This window comes from Scleropages formosus, chromosome 3 (assembly GCF_900964775.1).
Source record: "Scleropages formosus chromosome 3, fSclFor1.1, whole genome shotgun sequence".
Classification (NCBI taxonomy): domain Eukaryota; kingdom Metazoa; phylum Chordata; class Actinopteri; order Osteoglossiformes; family Osteoglossidae; genus Scleropages; species Scleropages formosus.
This window is the reverse complement of record NC_041808.1, coordinates 20,235,680-20,256,110: the sequence shown is the minus strand read 5'-3', so window position 1 is coordinate 20,256,110 and position 20,431 is coordinate 20,235,680. Positions and strand designations below refer to the sequence as shown.

The following is a 20,431-nucleotide window of genomic DNA, read 5'->3' as shown; positions in this document are numbered from 1 at the left end:
TAGATGGTTGAGTTGTTCGTTGTTCGCCGAGCTTGAACGACGAACACCTCAACCATCCACCCAAGCTACAAAGACCACCAATATTCTCTATGATCCTCCACTGGTACTTATTCCCCAGATTACAGCAGTGCCCATGTTCGCTACAAGGGCATCTTTGAACATGCAGCATACGGCACCTACCATTTCTCTACACCTCCTTCACTCTCTGCAGCCAGCGGTCCTCATCTCCAAACCTCAATGCGTACTTTGCCATGGCTCATTGGTGTTCTACAGACTGCCCACACAGCAGGGGGCTCCAGACAGCAACACCTTCCCAATGCCTAACGTACCATCATCAGTGAGCGGGATGCGGACTGCCGAGAAGATTTGGTGGGTGTGGAAATGAAGCGCAGCCGGGTTCGAGCTCCACTTGAGCACTGGCATGAAGACACCTGACCTAACAGACATTACGGGACCCCAATCCCCCGGCTTCCCTGTTGATAATCTTGAGAAGCCGAGACGGTTCAACCCGTCACCTCAATGCAAGAAGACAACGGAGGAGCAGCTTCATTAAGAAAACACAGCCAGACTGAAACTCTACCTATGCGGCGTACAGTCTGACAACAATAAACTAAATCATGTGGGAAATATCTGGCATTTCCTGTGGCATGTCAAGAAGCTGAAAGCAGCTATGTAGGAAGAACATGAATGGTGGTTTCTTTTTTCTGGGTGGAGATTTGGATCTCTAGGGGGACGGGATGGGTGGCAGTACACTGCTCCACTGGGGGGTGCTCACAGTTCAGTGCTCCTGTCGGCATTGCAGCCCAGTGTATATCCATGGCTTTTGATTTGCAGCAGAGCTGGAACGCTGCCTGGTCGTGCCCAGTCTACCCCCGATTTACAAAGGCACATCAGGCCGTGGATGTGAGCGCAAATGCAGGAGAATATGGCTTTTCTTTATCACGATACCTCACTTTTGGTAGGTAACAATGAGCACTAATTATGTTAATGTATCCAAATGCCAATGGTGGGTGGCACATGCATATGCAACACCCTGTAATATGCATATTCATGATACATTTGTTGAATGAAAGACTTGGCCCATTCCAGGAAGCAGGGGCACTTCCACTTGACTGGATGTCAACAGATTTGGGTCCCCTCTCCTCATGTGACGAAGCAATAAAGACCACTGCCACTGGCTGGGTCTGCCATGTGACCCCATATTACAGCCTGTCCATTTGGAAACAAGGCTTCTTTCTACATATTACAGCTCAGCTTCTTCAACAGCTTAAAGGTTTAAACTAAGCTCCAGTTCTGTGTGGCAGACAAAGAGGGGACCACCTGATGCAATTGGACAGCCACAGCTTGTAAATAAACACAGATGTCAACTATGCTTTCCGCTGAATGACTTTGTGCTCCTTAACGCTTTGATTTTTTTGGGTAAAAGTTGTGAGAAACTCGTGTTTGGTGCCTGCCATCCCTGGGCTGAGGAGAACTGAAAACTCTTATGGTATGCACATGCAGACATAGATGTACTCTGAGCTGCACCTGGCAGTGGTGTGAAACCATGGTCAACTTCGGCCAACTTTGCAGGCTTCATACCAACTATCGCTACATTAATCACAGGTTTTCCATTAGTTCTCTTGTACCTCATGTTACAAACATTTGAGTTACAAACTTCCAAAGATACAAACATTTCTGAATTTACTTTTAATTGCATTTTCACCATTCTGCTTTCTAAAACCTCTCTGTTGCAGAGCACGAACAGCCTGCATTTCTGCTTTTTATGCTGCTAAACAGCAATAAAATGCACTCAGAAGTCGAGAGGAGAAGAACTCGAAATGTGGGTGAGAACACAAAGGGGGGGAGACGTTCGCAGCATCTCATGGATTTTCTAGATGGATTGCATTCTGCTTATTCTTATTGCTCTATCTAAAACTTTTACAGAAACTACCCAGAAAATAAATAAAGGCACATTTCTGTGGTTATACATTTTCATTGCAAATCGGAAAGTGACCAAATGCTGACAAACATGTTCATCTAATGAATCGATTGTGATAATGAATTTACTTCTCCATTTCATACTCACATGTCACTTTATAGTCTATGGTAGTATGGCTTTGGTAGTCAAGTCCAGTTTCCATGGTTCTAACGGAGCCAACAGACACTACCACATACACCATCTGGAAATTTGTAAATGTTAGGGCCTGCAGGATTCAGCTGAGATATTACTCAACCGATTTCTTTGATTATAGGCTGTTTCTCAAAACATAGTCACACCTATTTCTGTTTTTACGACACAGCAAAGGGTTGATTCGTAGAGCCTGAATTAATAGAGTTCCTCTGCGTATCTTGCCATCATTCATTTCTTTGGAGGTAAGAGGTGCACTGGATTCACCAAAATGTTCTATGTCTCCCAGCCATGAAAAAAGAACCAGAAAAGTTCAAGAAAGTCAGTTTACTTTGTTAAAAAAGCACAGTATTATCGCTCAAAATTAACGGTGCTTTTTCGCTGCGAGACAAAGTCAACGCAATGGACCTTTTACCACTCAGGAAAAGCTCCAGACAGCTGTGCAGCAGCCGTAGGTAGTGCTCTCTCATGAATACCAGTCATGCTCCATCTCTCTTGGGAGCATATTGTTCTTGGTCTCCCTGAAAAGGTCTTTTTTTTACCCAAAAGCTAGGATATCTTCAGCAGCTGATTTGGACAGTTTTGCAAGTTTGAGCATTTTGTATTCAGTGGGCTGAAGACAGAGTTTAGAGGGCAACAGAGGGACACTTGGGAACCCGATGGTAGATCTGCAAGAGAGAGTTCACACAAGGCTCGGTGCAGGTTCCGAACTCACACCAGAGACTCGCTAGCTGCTCCTAGATCTATAATTAGGCCCCCAACAAAATGGCATGGTGATCTTCTAAAGGGAAGATGCTGATGCTTTCAGATGACACAAAGCTGATAGGGAGGACAAAAGCAGTTGAACACATTGACCCCCTGTGACTCAATCTCCTATATCCAGTTGTTAACTTACGTGGTGTACGATTATAATACCCCTTATCACTGATTGGTACAAATTTTCATTTATCTGGTCTGCAACATCTAGTCTGGACCAATGGCATTCGGTCCAATGCAAAAACTGAGACCCCATTTGAAAATTGTGCAAAGTGGCTGTATGAGAGACCATGAGAGACGCACTGCATTGTGGGAACTGTGTACCTGTACTATCAGTTGTGGCCAGGCACATTACAGTGTAGCTTGAGTATTTACGTGTTTGTGTTTGAATCTTCTGTTTTGCCCATGTTTGCTTTTATTTTCTAATTATTCAGGTTTTTAAATGTGGCTTTTGTGTTCAGCCAGTCAAAACACCATCACAAGTTTACTTTATGAAATCAATACTTTTCAAAATGGGAGGGGCATGGTGCAGCGGGTTTGGCCAGGTCCTGTTCTGTGATGGGTCTGTGGTTCGAATTCTGCTTGGGGTGCCTTGTGACGGACTAGTGTCCCGTCCTGGGTGTGTCCCCTACAGCCCTGCGCCCCATGTTGCCGGGTTAGGCTCCAGCTCGCTGCAACCCCACTCAGGACAAGCGGTTTCAGACGGTGTGTGTGTGTGTGTGTACTTCTCAAAATTTTCTGTAGTTTTGTCAATTATTATTCTACTTTAATGTGTCACAATATTTTTCTTATGACATCATGCAGGGTGATTTTGGGGTGAATTACATTTACGTTTATTTACTTAGCAGATGCTTTTCTCCAAAGCGACTGAACGAATTCTACGTAGTGTTACCAGTCCACACACCTTATTCACCGTGGTGACTTACACTGCTAGATGCACTACTTACAATGGGTCCCTCATCCATACATCAGTGGAACACACTCTCTTCGTCACTCATACACTATGGGGGAACCTGAACAGCATGTATTTGGACAGTGGGAGGAAACGAGAGCACCCGCAGGAAACCCACGCAGACACAGGGAGAACATGCAGACTCCACACAGACTGAGTGGGGAATCGAACCTACACCCTCTTACACCAGCCAGGCACTGTGAGACAGCAGCACTATCCGCTGTGCCACTGTGCTGTATCTATAATAAATAATGGAACGGAAAAAATTTTATGTCATTATCTGGGGGGACGTGGTGGCGCAGCTGGTTTGGCCGGCTCCCGCTCTCTGGCGGGTCTAGGGGTTGAGTCCCGCTTGGGGTGCCTTGCGACGGACTGGCGTCCCGTCCTGGGTGTGTCCCCTCTCCCTCCGACCTTGTGTCCTATGTTAGGCTCTGGTTCGCCATGACCCCACTTGGAACAAGCGGTTTCAGACAGTGTGTGTGTGTGTGTGTGTGTGTGTGTGTGTGTGTGTGTGTGTGTGTGTGTAATTTCATTATCTGGGTTTTCCATATACATTGTGTTTTCAGGGATGAATTGGAACTGGATAATGGAGGTAAATGTATTCAGTCTGTGTCCGTCTGGTAGCAAAGTAAGACGTGTTTCAAGTAAACTACTGGAAATATTAGAGTGAGAAGCACAAACAGCCCTGCCTGTTTCCCGGTACTAACTTTTTCACCTGAGATCCAGTGAAAGGAGCAGAAGCAACACAGCGCTGCTGAAACGGCAAGAAGGGAAACTGCAGACACACAGCACAGAGGTGCACTCGCTGCAGCCCCCACGGCTATGCAAGTTCCAGTCACGTTTTCTGATGAACGATAACCGCGCTCTCCTTCTGTACATAAGCCTTCAGACTCTGTTCCCAAAGCAGACGGTTTCAACAGATAAATGCAAACCGGGGCGTGTCGGAAACAAGCGGGCAGCTTGGAGGATGCGTGCCGGTGTTCTGCTAGTGACCGTCGGCGGAATGAGCTCATCCCACGGGGGTCATCTCCCACCACGACAGGGGGCAAGAAGAAAAACAGAGTGTGAGCAGAGGACTGTGACAGCAAGGGTGTAGATAGCAGCCTGAGGAAAGAGGAAGGGAGCACCTACGACCCCAACATTAACCTTCGTAGTACCGGGCAAGTTAGGAGTGTCACGTGCCATAGTTCTTTTGCCGTTCCATGGTAAAACCGCAGCGTTTCCAGTTTCACACCACCTTCCAACGTTTCCAAAATAAGACTTACTCAGAATGACACCAGTGTGAGAGGAAAGTAACCCACCCTGACCCTTAGTGTGACAGAATGATCAAGTACCAAGTACTTTCAAACAGCTGAATTCCAAACGGTCCATCCTTTGTTTTCAAATGCAAGGTTAATAACGTTTTCATATTTCACATTTTGTTTTGCCCTTGAATAACCAAAGCTGTTTTTGAGCCGTACCTCGCTTCTTCGCCCAATATGGTATTTTCATTAACGGACTTGTTAACTTTGCGTTGCGGTTTGGTGTTTCGTCAGCTGATTTCACCTAAAATTTTTGTACTTTAATGAATCAAAGTCCCTAAGAGCGAGATCAACTAAACGAAATGCGAAAAAGTGCAAGAGTTTGACTGGTGAAGCATTCGTGCGACGACGTGACTTTGCGTGAACATTTTGCCCGCTTTTCAGTTCATGCGATTAGCCTCTCTGGTATCTCACAAACTCTGGAGGTCAGGGGGAGCGTGCGATGCCGATAAGCTGTTCGTATAAGCACTCCAGACCATGACCGTTGGCCAACTCGCCTTTTGTCTGCAACCACCCTGTGCCGGAAATAAACTGGGCTCAAACTATAGAGGAATCCTGGAGGTCAGATGCTAACACAAAGACAAGTCTAGCCATCTAAGCATCGCTCTCTCACTTGTCCACCATGGTCCCGACTCTGATGAAGAGATTACTTTGTGCTTGCCCAGTCATCTGCTAATCTCTAAATAAAGCAAAGTCTCCACAATGAAAGCAGATTATGAACATGATTTTTAATTAGAGAGAAGAGAAGGCCTTTTAAAGGATAGGATGAAAAAAGCGGTGGGAAGGTATATCGAACACCGTACGGTATGATGTCTCACGCTTGCCACAGATCACACACACACACACACACACAACAGACATGAAGGGGCTAGCAGCAGAGTGGGCAGGACAAGCCGGATTCCATGTTGCCTGCCTCTGGTAGGTGCCCTTGCTGCCCCCGTGTGCCACACCATGCAGAGCACATTAATCATTCCAGCAAAATCAGCTCATCTCTTTTGCTCGCCAGCAGCAACAGAAGTGAGAACAAAGAACCGGACAGCTGAAGACAGTTCTTTGTCAAGGTGAAGCGGTCCAGCTGCTGTTACGACAGCCCTCAGCTCCCTCCGTGGGACTTGCAGTAAATACTATAACGACCCGCGTTACTGTTTTAGCGGGAAATGCGTTTAATATAACAGGTTAGGGTTTGGTGACGTACAGGGAATATAAGTGGGTATCTGCATCTGCCAGGGGGATAAAGAGAAGAGAGCCTGGGGGCGCTAAGCAGGCCGGGAAGGCCGGCTAGACGCGCAGGTCCCGGAGGAAACGGGGTCCTCGGACCGAGAGCGTTTTTTTTTTTTTTTCCCTGTGCGCCGGTGTTCGAATAAAACGTTCGAGATGAACGCTGCCTCCGCGTCCTTCTTCGCCCCATCCAAACCCACGGCGCTGCACGCCACAATATAGTCCCATGTGAGACGCTGTCCGGACCTTGCCACGGTTGTTATTTATTCATATAGCTGACACTTTTCTCCAAAGGGACTTACAATGTTAAGGTACTTACAGTTATTTACCCATTTATAGAGTTGTGCAATTTTACTGGATCAATTTTAGGTAAGCACGTTGCTTAGGGGTACTACGGGTGGAGGTGGCAATCAAACCTGCAACCTTTGGGCCAAAAAGCAGCAGTGCTAAGCACTACATTGCATTTCACTGCACTACAAGCTACCTCCAGCTGGTTCTTCTTATAACAGGAAAACTGGTATATTTACTGTTCCTTGCGCAATAAAGCCTTTTTCCTATTGGTGGAATGAGATAGGTACAGATGTCCGACATACATCATGTTGGATTTTATCTCGAATGCATTCATGATTAAAAAGTTAATAAAACAAGTAATTGAAATAATTTATACATGTTTTGCCACACCAAAGGGAGCTGCTGTTGTGTACATTTATGAACGCGGCATCTTGTCGGAGCACGTCTTCCTTTTGGGAATAACAACTCCTCCCAGGGAGTTTGGTATTCGGCACCTATTATGTGATCAAGCGCAGTGTCTCCCAGATTAGAGAGCAGACGTCGACCTGTGACCTCAGCACTGTCATCATCTCATTTGCCGAGAGTATTTTGTGTCCTTAGACAGCCTCCTGGAGCAGGAGCGGTTGAGCAGGTTATGGACAGGTTATGTAATAAAACCCAGCCTCACCAGGAGGACACCTTTTGAGCTAGCCTAGAGTGAGGACCCATACCTGGGCTCTGGGCGGAGCCACACTGGAGCAGGGTAGTATTTACCTGGACTACGAGCGGGGGAAGTGGGGCCTTGGCGCCCTCGGCGCCCTCCAGTAGGTGGGGTACCATGTGCTTTGACTCACCATACCAGCGTGCCAATTTACGTACACATCCCTGCGCCCATGGCAACAGCAAAGGACAAACATTCCACAACACGCTGCGATCCTCTGCTTTACAACACAAGCGGATATCTCTATGGGAAAGAAGGAACAATCCAGCAATTCCCCCCAGAGTTAATTATCTCCAGGCCCAGAAGCCGTGTTCCCGGAGAACACCACTACAGAACACACCCTGGCCATCAAGCACACTAACAACAGAACAGTTGCTCAATGTGGACCTTCCGTACTTCTAATAAAACCTGTGTGCTTACATTAAATTTAAACAAGTGCAGCCCTTTAATTAAAAAGAGCAATTTTTAGTAGGACGCTTACTTAGAAATGCAGACCGCAGCTCCCTAGATTAACTGCTCGACGTTAATTTAGTTATAATATAAACAAACAGTAAAATAATTGTCACTTCAGATTAATTATGATGACACTATAAACTGCCAGATTTTTTTTTTTTTTTTCTCTCTTCAAGCAAGCACATGCACCACAAAATAAACACAGGAATCAGACACACCTGATTTCCGCTGCATAGTGCCATAAGCATGGACTGTGAGGACACTGCCAAGAGGACTGCCAGTCCTGGCTAGAGCCTCCCTCATCTCCATAACCAAGGCTGCACATCACCGAGAAGCTCAGCGCTGCATCACTGAGATAAGCCCAACACCCCAGGTGCCACTTCTTCAGCTACGGTCGCTAGATTTGGATCAGTGGACTTTAGAGCGCAGGAGCGCAGGATGTTTTCTGGTGGGCTTGTTGCAGACTGGTTGCAAGGACAAGAGAGGTCCTTAGGAAAATTGAAACATAAAAGAAGACCGTGCGCTTTATTTCTGTACAACCAAAGCTTCCGATCGCAACTCTGACAACACAAACCCAGTTACGGCACCAAAAAGGATCGCTTTTGTTAGGCGCCATGAGAAAGCTGACCTACTAAGTACAGCACTAAATCCATCGCTAAGAACTAGAGAGCCCAGTATCTGACATCATAGTAACAACAGGAATGTTTGTTAATCCATTTTATTGCTCTGCGAGACCCAAGTACATACTGTATATTTACATTTATTCATTTATCTGATGCTTTTCTCCAAAGTGGCTTACAATGTTAGGCTACTTACAGTGATTTACCCATCTACACTGCTGGGATACTTTTAGTGGAACAACTTTAGAGTTAATTACAGCAGGAAGATGGGGTAGGAACCGGGTCTTCTGAGTTCAAAGCAGCGGTTGTAACCGCTACGCCACCCACTGCCCCATACTGTATATTTATACGTATATAACTTCGTTTCTTGGATTTTTGCACTAATAGTAATTTTTGTAAATTTGTGATTTTGCACTAATAGCAATTTCTGTAAATTTGTGATTTACACCTTGTGTTTTTCTTTCCTTATGTCCTTACAATTTATGTCATGGGCTGCTGAGAGGATTCACAGAGTAAGAATTTCATTGTATGGTGTAACGAACTGTTCGCTGCGCACGTGACAATAAACTCTTGAATCTTGAATTTGAAACTCTCGGTTCAGTTCAGGTATTCACCTTTGAAGCATTTAGAGGATCTAGAACTCAGTACATCCTCCCTGTTTAGAGGGATCTGCTATGACATCCATACTCTGTAACTCTGTAGACTGAAGGCAGGAGCCAGGAAGCCCCCCAACCCTGCAGACAGCTGGTGTGTCTCATGGAACATCTCTCTCCAGGAAATGTGCACCGTGACACTCGGAGGATGTGTCACGCTACAACGAGGTGAGAAAAGTGACCCTCGGTACCCACTGGCCGCTTTGTTGAGTGTAGAGGGTACCGTGCAGCCCCGTTCCGCTCCTGGCCCGTTTGCCCTCAGCCAGGCAGCCGGCAGCTGACTTGCGTGGTTCAGGTCCAAAAAGACGACGACTTTTCCTGATCAGCATTTCACTTCCACGTTCACCTGTCCCAGAAGGAGAAGCACCGGCATTTGGGACAAAGGCTTGAGATGTAACACCTTGGCCCTTTCTCCATAGGGAGTGTATAGATGAATATACACACACACACACACACACACACACACACACACACACACGGCACACAAAGACCGACTCGTAACCATTTTGAATTTATATATTATGAAAACACAGGCACACCCAGACACAGCAGAGTTTATTGTTGCTCTCACTGTACTTCTCATTAACTGTTGTCGTCTCTAATCCATTCCATTACATCAACGCCAACATATTTTTCCTCCTGAGCAGAGGGGGGCCACAATCGGGCATCACCCGTCGCGAGCATCGCGCAAGTTCCGATCCGAACAACACACGGAGAAGCTCAGACGTGTCAGACACAATGACGTACGGTACATATTCGGACAGACGCACAAATAAGTCCCCGCCGCTTCGCACGCTCAGCTCTAGATGGGCCAGGAGAAGCGGAAAAGCCTTGCACTGGTGTATGGGAAGTGCACTCTGCATTGCCTAAGTAAATACATTACAGCAGTTGGTTGTGCTAACGAGAGAGCGCAGAAGAAGGGCCTAGAAGGAACCGAGATGCCTTTGAGTGCTTCTGAAGTCATCTCAGCCTGCTGGACTGTTTCACGCATGCCTTGACGGGCGCCCGTGAGGAACTTGCTGTAAAATGCAGTATACGGGCGAGTGAACCGCGTAGCTGCTGCCAGGTGCTTGGTTTGGGGAGACGTTCACCTGGGGACCCCCGAAATCTAGGTATTTGGCCTTGTGTTCAGTTGGCTGAGAGTGCGCTGCGAATTACAGACAGGCGATTCCCTCGATTCCCTCCCTGCAGCCAGGGAAGACAGGTTTGTCTGAAAGCGCTGCTCAAGTAGTCTGCCTCCTCGGGAGCTGTGGGCCCTCACCACTCAGGTGTGCACATCCACAGCAGGACAACAAAATCTGTTCCTTCAAATACATAAGCAGTCGACACAGTACATATCTCACGTTACAACAGGTTTCCAACTAACACAACGTTCACACTCGTTCGGAACATTAGGCGCACGTCTTTCTTCCGCCCTCATCGATGTACTTCGGCACTTCATATCTGAAGCTTCACGGCAGAGATTTCCTTCCTTTCCTTAGCCGCCACCGGAGTTAATTCTTTCATTCATTACTGATAAGCACTTGTCCAGCGTAGGATGCGGCAGCCTATCCCAAAAGCATCGGGCACCAGACGGGGTACACCCTGGACAGGACACCAGTCCACTGCAGGGCAACACAAGGTACAGCACGCTGTGAGGTACAGTAATTACTGGATTCTCTGTCCGACTGCTTTATTTCCTCACTGGCCGGTCCAGCATACTTTGTCCATGAACGAAAAACAGAATATCAGTTCAGGGTACCTAGCAAAGCAGAAACTCATATAAAAGTGTATTCATTGTTATGAATCCATACAGCACAATCTGAATGTATATTTTCAGGTGATTTAATTTGCTGAAAACATACATCTGTACTTTTCACAAGGTAACAGTAACTTGTTGAGTAGTTTTTTGACCTCGTGCTTTTTTACATTTGCTCAGTACGAATACACACACACACACACACACACACACACACACACACACACTTTCTGAAACTGCTTGTCCCATGCGGGGTCACGAGGAGCCAGAGCCTAACCCGACAACACAGGGCATAAGGCTGGAGGGGGAGGGGACGCTCCCAGGATGGGACACCAGTCCACTGCAAGGCACCCCAAGCGGGACTCGAACCCCAGACCCACCGGAGAGCAGGACCAGGTTCAACCCACTGCACCCCCCTCCAGTATGAATACCAGAGTACTTTTTTAAAGCAATAATATTTTTAATTGAGGATTGTTTTTGGCTTCTTCTGCTTAGCACACATTTGACCAAAGTAACTTAGAGAGTTAATAATTTCACAGCGTGACCATTTACGGAACTGCATTTTTACTTGTACAGTTAACAGGCCCAGCAGCCTCTCGGGCAATGTTTGACAGAGGTCACCCTTTCTGTTACTTTTTTTAGCAGAAATCTACATCAAGACCAGACACATACACACTGTTCTTAATATTTACTATGGGCACTCAAAGAAGATGCGAAGACTGTTAAGAGGAGTTCCCGAAAGATCCTGTCCACGGGTATTCAGCAGGCGGCACTGTGACTAGTCAAATGGACTGGTCACCGTCATTCTACATCCAAGAGGGATAACTGGTTTATTAATGGTTAACATTTTTAAACTTTACATGATATATTGCTCACGGAAATGGATAAATCTTTATGCAGCTACTTGTGTGATGTATGATGTTCATATGATGAAATATGAAAACTACTGCAGAATCATGTGTTTGCATCCAAATCTCTCCTTTTGTCGATGTCACGCACTCATTGTATTTCTCTCTGAGGTGTACATCGTTTTGAAGAAAAGCGTCTGCTAAATGAATTAATGTAAATGTAAAAAAAACGGGGGGGCACGGTGGTGCAGTGTGTTGGACCGGGTCCTGCTCTCCGATGGGTCTGGGGTTTGAATCCCGCTTGGGGTGCCTTGCAATGGACTGGTGTCCCGTCCTGGGTGTCTCCCCTCTCCCTCCAGCCTTACGCCCTGTGTTGCCGAGTTAGGCTCCGGTTCCCCATGACCCCGTATGGGACAAGCGGTTCAGCCAGTGTGTGTGTCTGTTTTTTCTTTTTAAAAACACAAAGTCTGCTGCCGTGTCTAAAGAAAAACGTCTAAAGCAATTAATCGGTCAGTAACAGCTTTGCTGGCACATCTCATGTGCACAGCCTAGGGCACCTCGCTCTCACGTGAGAAGTGACGCAGCGCCCGCACCTCAGTCTCCTCCCTTTGGGTCCAAGCTCCATCCCTGTATGACTCACAGTCCTCCCCTGGCATGCTGGAACCAGGCTGGTATGACAGCTGTGCCTGTGGACTGTTCAAGCAGACAGGGAGGCATCTAAAACCACCAGCACTGAGCTATTATGCATCGAGGAAGGGACCCAACCCTGTCCCACCCACCCATCCCTACCCATCCCCACCCTGCACCCCACATCCAGCCCACTGCCAGCAAATTCCTTCCTCACTGCAGCAACAGGTGCTGCGAAGTTGCAGTCTTTCACTTCGGATCCCTAGAGGCGGGTGGTTTAATCTGGAGGCCAGTAAAGTCCATTCTCAGATGATAGTTGCGTTAGTTTTTCAGTCATTTATTCATCTGGCCAACGCTTTCTCCAAAACAACTTGATGATTTACCCATCTGTACAAATGGCTAATTTTTACTCTATCAGTGTAGGGCGAGTACCTTGATCAGGGGTACTGCAGTAGGAGGTGGCACTCGAACCTGGGTCCTTCACGTGTGAGCAGCATCTCTAACCACTATGCAACCTGCATAACTAAGTAAATGCCCACTTTGTCTTCTGGAAAGAAATCAAATAGACGTTAATTCCTCGCGCCACGACTTTCCTATAGAACCGTAGCAAAACATGGAAACGAGTCACATGTGGCACCATTTTTCTCCAGAACTGCTCTTGTGATTAGCTAGTCTAAGGGTGTCGCCTGCCACCCTTTGCCCTCTGGCTACCATGGCAACGCAGGGGACAACAGCACTCCAGGCACACAGAAGAGCAGAAGCAGGGGGCAGGAGCGCCGCATGGGGGTGGTGGGGCTTCGCCGTCCCGCCACGGTGCAGCGGAGTAAAAAATACCGCAGATCCAACAGACTCTTGGTGCAGGACTCTCAGCGCCGACACAGGCGACCGCCGTCAAGTTACACTGCCAACGTGAGGGGGGACGTGAAAAAAATGAGCCGCGGTGTTTGCCAACTACTGTCAGAGAGTAAAAAGACCGAAGACAGACACCCTTTGCCAAAGTACATGCGGCACCGACCCACCGCTGAGGTCATGGAAGGAAAAGTAAGAGAAATTTCCTGAGACGAGATCTCCGGCAGGGCCGACTGAGATCATCTCCTGAACTGGAGCAAAACAAGTTGTCGCGGGCAAAGCGGCGGAGCAAAGAATAACGGCGCGGCCGGGCCCCCCGACGGGCTCGGCGACACGCGGCCCTTACCTTGAAGAAGCTGCGGAGGAAACACATGATGCTGAGCATGTCGAGGGCGCTGCTGAAGGAGAGCCCCTCTGCCCGCGCGCTCCGCGGCCCGGCCGCGCTCCGCTCGCACCGCCCGCGTACGCACACTTGTTGCTGCTCCGGAACGCCTTACCGCAGGGCAGCAGCCGAGTGGGGGAGCAAGGGGACCGCGCGAGCGAGAGAGAGAGCGAGCGAGCGAGCGAGAGAGCGTGCAATGCCAGTAGATTATGCTGAGGAGTTGCATAACAACGAGGACTTTCCTGCGCAGCCGTGCGCAGGCAGCCGGGCCGGGATGCACTTCCCCAAAACCTGAGGGCCGGCTCTGTGGTCTTTTAGCGGTTCACCCCCTTGGCCCCCTGCTTTAATTGTGCAACATGCTAATGGGCTTGTGGTGACACGGAGAGAGGGGGCCCAGGGAAAGGGCGCAAGAGAAGGAAAGGGGTGCGGTGTCGATGAGGTCATTTCAACCCCACAAACGATCCGAGAAAGAAAGACACAGCGCTGTGAGGAACACATGATGCTGTTCAACCACACACACACACACACACACACACACACACACACACACACACACACGCACACACAGGGCACTGCTTCAAGGGTCCCTATCTGTGTCTAGGGAAGCGGCGGATCTCGAAATGTCCACATGCTGATGGGAGCGTCCCCTTCACACACACACACACACACGGCCTTGTGTTTGTTCTGTGCCTTCGGTGGGATGGCGGGTCGACCCGGGATCCGAGGAGGCCCAGTAGAGCTCGTTAACCTTCACCGTGCGCACAAATAGTGTGTTCCTCACACCGACACACACGGGTGAGGGGAAAGGTCACAGAACACAGCGGGGTGAGGTCATCCCAGCGTCTCTCCATTTCACACACGTTGCCTTTAACATGAAGGTCACTTCAATCTCTGCCCTTGATTTTTCACAATGCGCAGAACGAAAACCTCAGAAATTCAAAAATAATAACTCGTTCAAGTGGAACATAATACCGAGTTGCTTAAACAATGTTGGACACCAGTGCAAATTCCTCACATGGCGCATACACTGTATGAGAATGTATAAACTGTGAATTTTAACAGCTGTGATATGGTAGGATGATGATGATGATGATGATAACAATAATAATAACAACAACAACAACAACACTCAGAAATTTTCTCATAAAAGATACATCTTGCATTGTTAGAATAAACTGCACTAAAATTGAATAATGCAAATGACTAGATTCCTGTGTATTTTTTGTAACAATAATTGTCGACGGTACTCGGAATCATTACTTCTAACAGGGCTGTCGGTGAACACTTGAACAGCCTCAAGGGGCGACTCGAAGCGATGGCAGTGCTGCCATCTACTGTGCACATGCAGTGTACGGAAGCAGCTGGAACCCGGGCAGTCTTCAGAAGGTGCATTCCTGCCTCTGTACTCTCTCGCGTCACCCTGTTCGCTTACGGGAGCTCCGCTGCTTTATATGACGCTGCGGACGATTTCACGGCCAACTGTGGCTTGTGTGATATTTTGTCGCGCTGCCAGGCCGCAGCGAGAATTTCAAACGTTCATGTCCATAGTGGGTGTGACAAGGTGCTGTGCTGATGACCCCCCCCACAGCTGGCCCTATACTGTCACATGAGTGTGCACAGAGCCCACTGCAAACACACTAAGGCACTGCAGCTGGGCTGCAAATGACATCTGTGCAGGACCATATCATCATATTTTTCAAATATGATATCAAGCAGTTAATAGTATTGTGTAAATGGGGCATAGCGTTTATAGTGCTTGGGAGCAGCACGGTGGCACAGCGAGTAGCCCTGCTGTCTCATAGCGTCTGGGTGGTGGGAGAGGACAGGGGTTCGATCCCCACTCAGTCTGTGTGGAGTTTGTATGTTCTCCCTGTGCCTACGTGTGTTTCTTCCGGGTGCTCTGGTTTCCTCCCACACTCCAAAGACATGCTGTTCAGGTTCCCCCATAGTGTGTGAGTGACAGAGAGAGTGTTCCACCGATGGATGGATGAGTGACCCAGTATAAGTCACCTTGGTGAATACGGTGTGTGGCTAGTAACACTACATAGTATCGTTGTAAGAGAAAAGCATCTGCTAAGTGAATAAATGTAGTGTCTGAATATTTCTGAGAATTATACTGCTTTGCATGTGAAGGATACAGTTGCTGTAGCTACTGACGGTTCACACTGAAACGGTTCAGAGAAGAAACGGTTCTTTACACAGCAGCCTCGGGTTCCCACTGGCCTCCTCGGGTGCGTAAAGGACCGTTTCCTTTCTGCAGGTCCCGGTTTGCCGAAAACATCAAAAGAAAAAGACTGATGTTGTTGCCTTTTTTTTTTTTTTTTCGGGGGCATCTGCATCAGAAATTGGAACCACAGGAATGTTTGACGTGTTCAGCAAGAGTGTGATCATAACTGGGAAACTGCACGGCTCTCTGGAAATCTCAGAAGACAATGAGCAGAATGAGGAACAAAGATCATCAAAGAGTAAGTAACTCACTCCACGCCTGAGTGGTTCACAAAGAGCAAATGACAACCGGGCATCCTCTGCAACGGGACACTAGGCCAAAAATACTCCTTCCTATTAATTTCAATGGCCTAGATTACGACATATTTGAAAATCAAGTTTGACATGACAGACATTTCATCTCATATCTTGCACAATATGCCATTTGAAGGCTGCATGTTTGAAAGCATCATCTCGGGGACCATGTGCTCAAAGCATGTGTCCAGATCCATTACGCAACCTCTCAGAGTGTTTTCCTTTGCAGCGCAAAAGTCCTCCACTGGAATGGAGTCCCACCAAGGGCTGCACCTTGTCCTCTGTTCTGTCCTCAACTCTTCAGTTCAACTGACGAAACAAGATAAAAACGCTCCTCCCCCCTTGCCTCCCACAACACTGCCAAAACAACAGACAATTCACTGGGCCTATGATATCTGCCCAGACTGTTTTCCCTTTCCTGTTCCCAGGACGACAATAATGACCCCCGTAGTTATTATGTGAAAACGCAGAAAGGCGATCGGCAGCCGATCGGCCCAGCCCGGCACAGGGCCAGTGCTCCTGGGAAGCGACAGACAAGGGCCGGATGAGAGGGTTTTTCCGACCCAGCAGCCCAGTCCACCCAAGCCCCGTCACAGCCCCACTGGGGCTATACTGCGTATCAGCAGAACACACTGTGCTTTCAACATTCTCCAAATCTCAAGGACCCCTGAAGGTTCCCAAGTGTCCCCAAACATCCTTACACCAGGACAACCCCAAGGTGCCAAGGCCAACATGCACCGTGTCATCGGCGACAGAAGACTACGATACAGCGGCTGTCAGGCCTCTGAGGTGGTTGGGCAGAAGAACAAAATATGAGAGGTCTCGAAAAATGCTGAAAACATGAGAAAATCAAAAGAGATGCTGAGCCCGGTCACCATGGGGACGTTTGAGACCGTCACACTTGATCACATTCACTGCGGCACACATACGCTGTACACGGACGCACAGAAAAGGGGTATTTCTTCAAAGACATGGACACTGCCGTCCCCCCTTTGAGATACTACTGTCAGACAGATAAAAATACTGTGGTGCGCAGCGCCGTGGGTTTGGATGGGGCGAAGAAAGACGCAGAGACGGCGTTCATTACAAACAATTTATTCGAACACTAACACCAGGGAAATAATGCTCTTGGTCTGAGGACCCCCTTTCTTTCAGGACCTGCACTGGCCAGGAATCCAACTACTTGGAAGGCAGTTTTGCTAACTGCTATACCCTATACCCTATACCCTATACCACCTTCACCTACAGCCAGCCTTCCCAACCTGTTTAGCACCCCCAGGCTCTCTCTCTTTACTCACTGGCAGACATAGTCACCCCATTATTTTCCCCCTAAGTGCCCCTAGTGGTTACACACGCTATTTACAAGTTTCCCACAATGCAACTATTTACACAAAACATCTTCCCATCTAAACACCAGTAACGCGGGTCGTTACAATACATACAGTAGATATCGTACAACGCCAAATACGCTCCCCGCTCCTCTTCCGTAAAATAGGGCATTACAGCAGACTCCGCCCACATAAACCCTGCAGGACGTTCCACACCGAGGGAGGATCTCAGTTCCTTTTGAGGAATGCAAGGCTGATAAGACTCTTCTTCCGCAAGAAACTTAAAACAGATGCAAAACCAGCAACTCTTAGTATCGTGTGCTGTGTACAGTGTTTTTTTTTTATTTGTTAATTTTATGAACAGCACCTGGTCACAGGGACAGAATCTACAAATAGATCCACTCACATAAGACGAGGCAGCGGTGTTTCACAGGTGCGATCACATAGTGCCATTTAATAAGGTCATTCCAGAGTCTCTGTGAACTGTCATGTAGATTAAGTGTTGAAAAGTTAAACACTTCAGTCATGCACATATTTAAAAAGGGACTTCAAGGCAGAGATCTTAACAATAAAATACATTTAGCTTACATTCCATAACTTCATCAGAGCAAGACTTTGTGTGGTGGTTTAACCAGAATATAGACGGAGAATATGAAACTTCTAAAGATTTCTTTGGCACACGCGGTTTGGACTGTACACCCTCTACGTAATTCAGGGTGAGACGTTCATGTGGAGATGGAGCAGATGACCCCGTGAAACAACCAACGGTGGACAAAAACTGGCACAAAGGGGCGAAAGGCGTGGCGTCAGCGTCGGAACTTGAGTGAATACGTCAAAGTAAAGACAGGGTAGGGTGGGGCGAGCGGACAGCAGCACACGCAGGGCCGTTAATTTCACGTGTCCAAGAAAATTCTCAACTCAGAGACTTAGGAACCAAAACACAGTGTCCCCCCACCTTACGAAGGTAGATCATGTTGGTAAAAACTCTTCAGAAGGTGAATTTTCATCAATCAAAGATGAAACTACCATTGGTTTCGACGGTGAAAATGCTATTGGTCACCGAGGCCCAAAAGAGAGACCATTTAAGCTAAAATACCAGAAGATTCCATTAAAATGCTGCACAGCTGTTTGGGGGTGCACGAAATCGAAATGTGAAGAAATGCCTCGCAAGGCAAATTAAAGGTATTAAATGAATCTCCTCATGAAGTCAAATTCATAGAGCTTGCATGAGCAAAACTCCCTGTGGTAAAACGGAAAGGAGCCTCTATCCTTTCCATGTTGTCACATACCCCGACTCAAAGTGTAAACAAGGTACACATTGGAGAAGTTACTCTACTTGTCAGTACCTTCAGTTATGGGCATCGCAGTACGGTACATCTGCAGACTTTTACATAAGCAGGCAAAGCTTACAGGCGGAGACGTTGCACAAGGCTGAAGAGACCACCACACCCCTTCCGCAATGCCTGTCGAAACAAAGCTGCTGCAGAACGGTGCATTCCTGGTAACCTGTGGGTGATCCAACCTACGGAACCGGTGAAACGGTCCGCACTGATCCACACACCTGTCATTGTCCACAAAAAAAAAAAAAAAAGAAAACCCGCATTGTTGGCACGAACAGTAACTCATTAGATTGCATTAGATCCCGAAGGAGCACTTTTTCGCATGTTCAAGCGGTCATGTGAACGAGACACTCCGGGTGTGAGCTCCAGGCGAAGGCCGTGCTGGTTTTGCCCTTCAGCAAGCGCAACCTGATCCTTTGGTAAACATGCAGCTGTGCGGGAGGGTGTAACTGGAAGGTATGTACAGTTAGTACAGCAGCTGAGATTGCTCCGTCAAAGGCAGCGAGCTGCGGACGGACGGCTTACTTCACCGTGCCCTGCACGCCGCACTCGAGCCCTCACGGGGAGCACAGGGGTCACTTTCACTACAGTGCTTACGGAATCCGTGTCCCACCCCCATCCCGGCTAATCCATGCGAGAACCTTGTAACGTGAGATATTCCGCTGATGTTCTTTTTCTTTTTCTCCCCCCCCCCACTTTTAATAATTCTTTTGCTGAAAGCAACAAATGTTCCAGACTGCCTTGAATTCCCCCCTGGGTTAATAGCATTGGACAGTGGGGATGTTGGTGGACTCGCAGCAGGACTGTGCTGTGTACAAAGAGCCTGGCCGGTGTAGCAGAGGGCTTGGCATCGTCTTGCTTCACTCCCCCCAAACAAACAGAGCATAAAAAACTCTGGACTTCTCCCTAAATCTCCCCCCAACCAAGCAAGAGAGCTCTGCTCCAACACAGCGGCACTACGAAGACCCCCGACCCCCCCCCCCAAACTCCCTGTACCGGGGATGACCTCCCCGGATTATCATTTTCAGCTGTTGGTGTGAGCAAAAAGCAGCATATGTAGCGAACAGAGAGGAAGCCTTGTGCAATCGGCATCTCTGTGAGGATATTGATGATACGGCAGAGTGGATCATAAATCACAGTTCATCCTCACGTGACCAGACTGACGGGGGAGAGGAAGCCCGGCCACGCAACGGACTCGTTGGTCCACTGAATCCTATAGAGCGAGAAGCACTGTGTTGGGGCAGTGAAGTAAAACTGCCCGTCTTTGCTGCGTACTCATAAAATGTGTATTTCAGATCAAAAAAAAAAAAAAAAAAAAAAAAAAAAAATACAAGGTCAAAATACAGCTAATTTTTATTTCTGGTAGCGTTTTTCATGAAGGTTAAACCGTGCTGGAACAATGTCATGTTTTTGCGTTTAGTCCCCCCAATTCCAGCTGAGCATAAATCCTGAGACATAAATTTAAAGCAAATCAAAGTGGTATAAAGTTAGAACAGGTATTCGGTTGCATACCCTTCACACGTAACAAGTGCTTCAAGTCTGCAACCCATCAACACGACCAGACTCTTGATACCTCCCTTTGAGGTGCTCTGCCAAGCTGTAATGGCAGCCTCTTTCACTTTTTGCTTGTTTTGGGGCTCTTCTGACTTCAGTTTCCTCTTCAACAAACGAAATTTATGCTCAGTTGGATTTAAATCAAGGGACTGACTTGGCCAGTTTAAAATGTTCCATTTTTTCTGTCAAAC

The 20,431-nt window shown here is 47.7% G+C and overlaps 1 protein-coding gene across 2 annotated transcripts in view; it reads right to left on the bottom strand.

Annotated features, from left to right (window-relative positions):
- arhgef4 (Rho guanine nucleotide exchange factor (GEF) 4) overlaps nt 1–20,431 on the bottom strand; it is an 89,086-nt gene that overhangs the window by 49,446 nt on the left and 19,209 nt on the right. The window contains exon 1 of one of the 2 annotated variants that reach the window (XM_029250624.1): nt 13,463–13,634. The exons of the other annotated variant lie outside the window; for it this stretch is intronic. Within the exon in view, the coding sequence (XP_029106457.1) occupies nt 13,463–13,501 (39 nt within the window). The 5' untranslated portion in view covers nt 13,502–13,634. Of the gene's footprint in view, nt 1–13,462; nt 13,635–20,431 lie in introns of those variants that run through there. 2 annotated transcript variants of the gene reach the window in all.